General features: G+C 37.7%; 1 protein-coding gene across 2 annotated transcripts in view; it reads left to right on the top strand.

The window, feature by feature from the left end:
- Positions 1-9,073, top strand: part of USP24 (ubiquitin specific peptidase 24) — a 98,200-nt gene that overhangs the window by 15,231 nt on the left and 73,896 nt on the right. Inside the window, exons 8-15 of one of the 2 annotated variants that reach the window (XM_014549771.1) lie at positions 2,840-2,914; positions 3,484-3,642; positions 5,134-5,248; positions 5,448-5,551; positions 7,992-8,099; positions 8,298-8,393; positions 8,484-8,645; positions 8,838-8,882. In XM_014549771.1, coding sequence (XP_014405257.1) covers positions 2,840-2,914; positions 3,484-3,642; positions 5,134-5,248; positions 5,448-5,551; positions 7,992-8,099; positions 8,298-8,393; positions 8,484-8,645; positions 8,838-8,882 — 864 coding nt within the window. Of the gene's footprint in view, positions 1-2,839; positions 2,915-3,483; positions 3,643-5,133; positions 5,249-5,447; positions 5,552-7,991; positions 8,100-8,297; positions 8,394-8,483; positions 8,646-8,837; positions 8,883-9,073 lie in introns of those variants that run through there. The other variant, XM_014549773.1, reaches the window with a different exon arrangement.

Raw genomic sequence — 9,073 nt, 5'->3', positions numbered from 1 at the left:
AATTAATATCTCTTTGAGAGGAGTTGAGAATATAAAGTACAGTGTAGAGCAATTACTTATATTATTTCACATAAAACTCTTTTCAACTAAGATATTTTTCTTTATTTAAAATGTATCTTTATTGTTGAAAGTATTACAGATGTCCCTTTGTTTTAGTTGTTTTTTTCTCCCCATTGATCTCCTCCACCCTGCACCCACCCCTTCCAGGCCTTAGCCAGACTACTGTCTCTGTCCATGGGCTATTCCTATCTAATACATAAAAATCTAGAAAGATTTAGAGAAAATAAAATAAAAGATATGCCATGTAAATATTGAACAGAAGCGCTGAAGTTGCTGCATGAATACTTGCAGGCTTGAAGTCAAAACACAACTCATGAGATAAAGTTAGTCATTGATAAAGAGATAAGATGGCTCCCAATACTTATACACATAATAGAACAGTGTATGGGTTCAGAATGAGCCTCACCAAGATGTGTCTCAGTGGTATGCAGATTTTTGAGCTAAGGGCAATTTTAGCTTCAGGCTCAAGTGAAAATTCTTCCCCTCCCTTTAACTACCTAAAAAAAATTGAATTAGAGGCCTTGCCCATAATAAGACATTATTCTATATAACAAAAGGCTAATAGGCAAATCGACAGAACAGCAGAACGACCGGTTGCTACGACACGCACTGACCACCATGGGGCAGATGCTCAATGCAGGAGCTGTCCCCTGGAGGTCAGTATGCTCCCGCAGGGGGAGCGCTGCTCAGCCAGAAGCTGGGCTCATGGCTGACTAGCGCAGCAGCGGTGATGGGAGCCTCTCCCGCCTCCACGGCAGCACTAAGGATGTCCGACTGATGGCTTAGGCCTGCTCCATGGAGGTGCGAGAAGGTGCAGTTCGGCCTGAGGGACCGGCCCCCTCTATGTGCACAAATTTTGTGCACCAAGCCTCTAGTTTATATATAACAGCATATATTTTTTTTTCATTTTCTTGTCTGTAAAAAGGCTGTATAAATCCCACTCCCTTAACAGGATTTTTAAGGTTCAGTACCATTATGTATTAAATTAGATCAATGTTGAACAACCCACTAGACTAACTTACTAGCTGAATCTCTCACTACCGAATAACAGCTTGTTAGCACATCTTGTCTGATTTCCTGTCTCTGCATGTTGTAAGTCAACAGATCATAGAATACTCAAAGCTGTGAGTGTTCAGTTTTGTAGTGCGTAAGGCCTATTATACTCTCATTTCCTTTCCATTTCAGTTAACAAGCTTTACTGAATAAAATATCACACTGAAATACCTCCATTTATTATTTTATTTATAAATAAGTGTGTGAAACTGGTAACTGTTAGAGATTTTTTAAAATCACTGTAAATTTAAAAGCGCAGTGTCCTTTGGGGGCAATGTTTTCTATCCACAATTCCTTCTTTCTAAAACATGATTTACTTAGGGCCATTTTAACAAGGGAGATACAATTTTTTTAGTAGGTTCTGGAAATTTCTGCTATTTCCAGTGTTAATGCCTTCTTTAAATGTCAAAGTAATACTGCAAGATTTTCAAATGAAATAGAGTGACAGGATTTTTTCATTCTGGATATTAAGCTCTTGATAAACATCTAGTATTCTTTCAACTTACTAAGCATGTAACTGTAACCATTAGTTTTGTAACTGAAACACTAAGACACAAAGAGGCAAAGTGATTTGAATATTTAATAATTTAACAAGAATTAATAATTTAATAATTGGCTTTTTAGTAACAAGGCCAGGATTGGATTTTTAAATGCATGCAATGCTCCGTGGAAAGAGATTCAGCATAAATATTCCAGCTGCTAGTTAATACTAAGTTCTTTAGAAATTTCAGGTTTTATATACAAGTATAGGATTACTTGAAAAAGAGTAAAAAAGTAGATGACTTTCCAACCAAAGCATATTTAATTTCATCTTTATTTTATTATATTAAACTACCCAACCTTAAATTCATGCCATAGTCATACCATGTTACTTGCCATAAATTAATAGTTGTTTCTACCATTTGTTACTTGTGCGATTTTGATGTAACTTCTGTGCCTTGACTTCCTTATCTGTAAAATGCTGATGATAATCATGCTTATCTCACAGAGTTGCAGTGAGAAGCAGGGCTGGCACATGCTGACAAGAACAGTGTGCCTTGCCTTTACCCTAACAGCCCTCAGTCCTCACTGTACAATCAGCATTAAGAAATTTTATTTGGTTAATTGCCTGATGTCATTTTAACTCATTGCTAATGTCTTCTTAGCTTTCACAGCCAAATATTGTTCATCTTCTTTCATCACCAGATAAGTTTTAAAAATTATTTTACTTAGATGGAAGTGATCATTTAGATTTAGCGAGTATTTGACTACTTCTCACATACTGTTTACAGTTAGTTGTCTGATTATGCTACCGTCCTGGAGTAATGTGTTGTGTGAGTCTCATCTATGGGCCTCATTTATATCAGCAAGCAAAAGTAGTGCATATAATAGCATATTTTTTGTGGTCTGTGCTTATATTCATTTTTTAAAATCAAATGCAAAATATTTACTTTATTACAAAATTAATGCATATTCGTGCTTAATTTTTAAAAGTCCATATGTCTTTGGTTGCTCTTTAAAGTTACTGTTAAGATCGTAATTACAGGGATTCCCCCCCTCTGATATTAAAGAAGCTGAGGCATAAACGCAGTTAAAGGTTTTCTTGGAATGGTGTTAGCAAGGTAGTGTTAGCTCTGCTACTAGAATTGCACTGTCTCCTTTGTGGAAAGTGAATGAAGAAGTATCTCCTCTCTAATTTTAGGACAGATTCAGGACTTTTTATTAAGGTAGTACTTTTTTTCTGTAGCCTATGCTAGACCCGGTCATCCTTACTACAATCCAGGATGTGCGGAGTGTGGAGGAAAAGGACCTCAAAGACAAGGTAAGTGCTGTCTCCAGCAGACAGGCCCCAGTGCCTATTGGTCCATGGAAGCAGAGCCAGGACTTGGGGCTCAGTTCACACTCCATTGTTTTTTGGATTCTGGTCCTGTACAACTCATATCAAATTAATTATACATTTTCTAATTGAAAAATGCTGCTTCTGAAGCATAAATGGTTGGTGCTATCTCAGTCAATAGAATAAATATAGGGTTCTCAGTGACATCATTCAGAATTTTACTAACATGTTGATTTTAATGTAATTTGTATAGCAATGAAGAAGCTTTAAAATAATTCAGTACTAAAAGTTTATCCAAATTTGTTTAAAGCAGTTAAACATGCAACAACATGATTTATTTGTCTGCCTTGAATTTCTCACAGGATCCTTTCCTTTCTATTGCTCACCCATGTTGAGAAGCAAAATGCAGCTGATTGACCATGTGGAGTATCAGATAGCACAGACCATTGTTATTGAAAATGTCCTGTATTTCCTGTGTGTGTAAGAATTGGGATAAAAATGTTTTTATGTTTCCTTTTTTGTTTTTGTGTGTGTGTATGTGTTTTTCATAAAAGAGATTGGTTAGTATCCCTGAGCTCTTGTCTGCCATCAAGTTACTTTGCATGCGCTTCCAACCAGACCTGGTGACCGTAGTGGACGACCTTCGATTAGACATCCTACTGCGCATGCTGAAATCACCCCATTTTAGCGCTAAAATGAATTCCCTCAAAGAAGTAAGTTTTTCCTTTGTTTCTAGAAGACTTAAAGCACAGACACTTTAAGTTCTGCCAAAACTTACAGTTATTATATAAAAATGTTGGGAAATGAACAATTTCTTGTAATCATACAAAAAAGGGATGTGATTATATGTGAAATGGTGTGTATGTTTATAATCTATGTGTATAAAAGCCTAAGCGACCAGCGGACTGTTTGACCATTTGACCAGTAGCTATGAGGTGCACTGACCACCAGGGGGCAGACGCTTAATGCACAGGCATGGAAACATGGAACAGACTGATGAATCTCAGAGGGAAGTGGGAGGGTGAGAAGAGATTAACCAAAGATCTTACATGCATACTAGAGGCCCGGTGCATCCATGCACTGGTAGGGTCCCTTGGCGTGGCCTGCAGGGATCAGGTTGAAACTAGGCCAGTGCACAGATTCATGCACTGGTGGGGTCCCTCGGGATCGGGCTGAAACCAACAGTCTGACATCCCCCGAGGAGTCCCAGATTGCGAGAGGGCACAGGCCTCTAATTATGTTAATAACGTGACTTTTTTAGATTATATTAAAAATTTGTCCTCTGAAATGTTTGAAATATTTGATGCTTTCGTGATATTTCCTAGAACATAATTTCTTGACATACACAGTTTGAGATTTATTTTTTAGCCTAAGGGTACAATTCCTTTTATTATATTTCAAATATGTGTTTACGTAGTTGATTTTGGTGAGTGACAGATGGAACCAATAGAGTTGAGTTATAATTCCAATCTTTTTCCTTCAGTTTTGTATTAACTAAGATTCTTAGCTGCAAGTGAAATAAGCTCATCTTAAATCATCCTAGGCCAGCGGTCGCCAACCGGTCGTCTGCAGACTGCTGGTGGTCCGTGAGGTCTGAAAGGTTGGTGACCGCTGTCTTAGGCCATAGAGAAATTTAGTGGAAGAAGGCTGGGCTGTTTCATATGAATGATGATTGACTAGCCAAACCATGTAAGGGGCAGGAAGACATATGGGCAACAAGAACAATTAGAATTCAAGACCTGACCGCATCCAAGACTCTTTTGAAGTCTTAACTCTGCTTTTCTGAGCTTGTTGGCTTTTTTGTTCCTCTTCCGGCAGAGTAACATCCTTCATATGGTAGACATCATGGCCCCACATTGCTCCCATCACCCTGGAGGGACTATTACTTCCTCTTCGGTCCCAAGTATAGAATTTGGAGGACATGCCTTGATTGAAATTTGGGTCAGATGCTTATCCCTGAGCCAGTCAGCAGTGGCCCAGGAAGTCTGAGCCATAAGAATGGTTCCATACTTTTAAAAAAAGATATCACAAGTAATCTGTTAATGTCTAATAACTGGCCTTTGATATATTTTAGCTACTTGTCAGACCATATTGTAATACTATAAAAGTCACAGGATATGTATATATGTGAAGATTTTGATTATACATATTTGCATTACTTTCCGTCACAATAATCCTGGTATGTTTTGTTTATTTGTTTTTAGGTAACCAAACTAATAGAAGATAGCACTTTATCCAAATCTGTGAAGAATGCTATAGATACAGACAGATTGTTAGATTGGCTAGTTGAAAACTCAGTTCTGTCAATTGCACTGGAAGGTAAGTTGCTTTTAAAATAATATTACCTCATACATAATTATACGTAACATTTTTGTATAAAAAAAGCTATGAAATTGTTGCTTTGAATAGCCTTTGAATAATCTTATAGAAAGTTAATATTGCTTTGAATTACTAGAATCATATTTACAAAGTCAGTGTTCACTGTACCTGCCTGCCCCTCTGCTGTTTCTTCTCTTAGGCAACATAGACCAAGCGCAGTACTGTGATCGTATAAAGGGAATTATTGAACTCTTGGGCAGTAAATTATCTTTAGATGAACTCACTAAAATTTGGAAGATACAGGTAAGTTAATTAGAGTTATTTTTGCTTTCACCTGACATTTTTATAATAAAGAAAAGGAAGAGAATGGAGAGTAAGCAGGAAAATGGAACTTCAATCTTGCTTTAACCAGAGCAGCTCTACTGAAATCTGTACAGTTTAGAGTTGCAATTAAGGCTGGCCAGTGTGCTCAGTGGTTGAGCATCGACCTATGAACCAGGAGGTCACAGTTCAGTTCTAGAATTGAACCCTGTAGAGTACATGCCTGGGGTTATGGGCTCAATCCCCCATAGGGGTGTGTAGGAGGCAGCTGATCAATAATTCTCTCTCATCATTGATGTTTCTAGCCCTCACTCCTTCTCCCTTCCTCTCTGAAGTCAATAAAACTATAATTTTTTTAAAAATAGAGTTGCTATTAAGATTGTATATGTAAAAAGGATTCTTCTACTCAAAAGGTATAAAGCTACTTACTGATCTAGTCTAGTCTTCTCATTTCTCAGATTGAAAAATGAAAAGCCTACTGCAGGCTGTGTAGCAGTTAGTGGCAGAGCTAGGAATAGGTATGTCTTGTTTATCATTCCAGTGTTCTTTTTACTATATTTCTTTTCAGTTTTCATTAATACAGTTTTCCCATTTAATTCTATTAAATGAGGATGGTAGTCATATTGAGTTTATAGATCTCATCTTACCAAAACTCTCAGCATCTGTGACAGAATCAGTTATACCCTTCATTCCTTTTTCCTTCACTTTGTTAATAGTCCATTCCCCTACTTTTCTGGCATTCCTTCTTAAGTCTCATTTACTAACTTATGTCTTCTACCTTGTGAATATGAGGTTTTTTCAAGTCTTAGTCTTTAGCCCTTTTTCATTATATAATCCTGCACTGGTCAATTTCATCTACCCCGCACCCCCCATGACTTCCACTACATTTGGATGCTGCTGACTCTCAGAATTACTAGTATATCTCTAATTCACACCTCTTCCTAGAGCTCCTGGGCAGTATACCTAAATACCTAACTGTTATACGTTTACCTGTGTTATCTCATAGGCATCTCAAATTCAACATGGCCAAGCCTAGTAATTTTCCAGTCTACTTCAGTAATGATAGTATTCTTCATCTAGTTGCTAAGCCAGAATGAAACCTGGAGCTCACCTTGGCTGTCTCTACTGTATCAGTCAGAATCCAGTCAGGAAACAGAAACCGTGCTAGGTATCTCAGAGGGAATTGAATATAGGGCATTGTTTGCAAAGATGTTGCTAGGACAGAAGAACAAAAAGGGGAAGTATAAATGTTGGAACAACAAAACATGAAAAGGGATATTAAGTCCAAGGAAGGGAAGCTGTTTTGGGAGGTTATTTCACTGCACCTGCTAAACTGTCAGAGGCGATACCGCCACCAGGGCTCCAGAATCCCTGCTGACACAAATGTCAGCCCCTGCGTCCAGTCCCCAAGCACAGACCAGATACACTTTTTTCTTCCTCCTGCCTGCTCATCTCCCAGGAGTACCTCGCATTGCTAGAACATAATGGGAGCACAGCTGGCAGGGGAAATGTAATTTTCAGGCTCCCAGCCTGGCATTACATAACAGACTATAGAAAGTTTAAGTGTAAGACTGAAAAAAAAAAAAAACCTGAATTTTATTTCCCATGTCTTGACCTTACTTGAATACGGTCATAATTTTTTTTTGTAAGTTTTGAATTCACACAGATTGAGGATTAGAGACCATGATATATATTTTATTTATCCCTGCTACATTCAGGAAGTGTGTGTGTTTAGTAGATACTGAGCAAATCTTCTATAATAATAAAAGTGTAATAGCTAATTAGATCTGACATCCTTCTGGATGACCTTCCAGATGAAGCCAGGACTGAGGGAAGTCCGGGTCCCGGGTGCCTGCCTGCAGCCGGAGGGAAGCCGGTGCCGGCAGCGGGGGGAAGGAAGACCTACTCTTGCACGAATTTTGTGCATCGGGCCTCTAGTTGTTGTATAATTGAATATTTAAAAGTCCTCCTACCTTTCAAAGCTCTCACATAGTGAACAGTGAGGCATGACAGAGTTGTGATTGAGGCTATAAAGTGAATTTCAACATAAGGTCAACCATGGGGTCTACATCCCTGAAGCAGAGACTGACTGCTCATGGAATAAATAAATATTCATTGAAGTCATAAAATATCTATGAGCAAAATTAAAAATGTGGCAGATAAAACTCTTCAACTGAGGCAATCAAGCTCATTTAAGAAAAGTGAGTATGATTGTCTTGTAAAGTAATTGAAGATTTAATGCTGCTAGAAATTTAAACAAGGCCAACTGGTAACCATTAATAATGTTTGCTTCATAGTCTTGCCAGTATTATCATGGAAGTGAATGCTGATTAGACTCTTTTGCTTCTATAAATTACCAGGGAGAAGACTTGGGTTTTTCCAAGTTCCAAGACTTAACTTTCTCCCAATGTCTCCTTTCTAGTCAGGACAATCATCTACTGTGATCGAGAATATTCATACTATTATTGCTGCAGCAGCTGTCAAGTTTAATTCAGATCAGCTCAATCATTTGTTTGTTCTCATTCAGAAGGTATGTGCCAATCAAATATCCTTTCACGTTTTTCTAAAATAAGCTTATTTTGAGGTTTGCCCCTCCCCCAAATTAGTAGTGTTTAAATGTACTCTTTTTACTTTATTAAACATTTTTAGTTCAAGTTTAAAGTTTTGCATATTTTGCCAGTTTGATGACACTGTGTAGTGTACTAATTCTTGTCTTTCTGTTTTACAGAGCTGGGAGATTGAGAGCGATCGAGTAAGACAGAAGCTATTGAGCCTGATTGGACGGATAGGCCGGGAAGCTCGCTTTGAGACCACTTCTGGAAAGGCAGGGAAATCCAATGGATTTTTCTATCTACAAATACCTAAAGCAGTTTCCTTGTGTATTGGCTGGCTTATCATATGAGTATTATTGTAGGTGTTAGATGTACTCTGGGAACTGGCTCATCTTCCAACACTGCCCAGCAGCCTCATTCAGCAAGCTTTGGATGAACACCTGACAATCCTTAGTGACGCATACGCAGTGAAAGAAGCGATCAAGAGGAGCTACATCATCAAGTGCATAGAAGATATTAAAAGGGTTGGTTTTATGTTTGATCTGGTTTTGTCAGAACAATAGTTCTGTCTGAGAATTAGAGTCAGATAATTTTCCTCCACTATTATGTAATTTAAACTGAATGTCTTCTGGAAGCTTTTACCTTTAGAATCCAAGATTGGGACATTATAACTACTTTACCAAGTCACTTATATTTTTCTTAAAACAATTTTTCAGCCTGGAGAATGGTCAGGTTTGGAAAAAAAGAAGGATGGATTCAAGGTAAGAATTTGCAGATGGAACCAACTAAAAGGTATACTAATTTAATAATTTTTAAAAATAAATTGTATCATAATTTAAAAATAATGTGTTTTAGTATTTCTTAGACTAATGTGCAATACAGATCGCTATTTAAATATTTATGACCTGTGCTTTATTATTTACAGCTTGAGTTACTGATCGGGGCTGGGGGG

This window comes from Myotis brandtii, unplaced genomic scaffold (genome assembly GCF_000412655.1).
Source record: "Myotis brandtii unplaced genomic scaffold, ASM41265v1 scaffold57, whole genome shotgun sequence".
Lineage (NCBI taxonomy): Eukaryota > Metazoa > Chordata > Mammalia > Chiroptera > Vespertilionidae > Myotis > Myotis brandtii.
The sequence above is the reverse complement of the archived record's forward strand: the minus strand, read 5'-3'. Positions and strand labels throughout refer to the sequence as shown.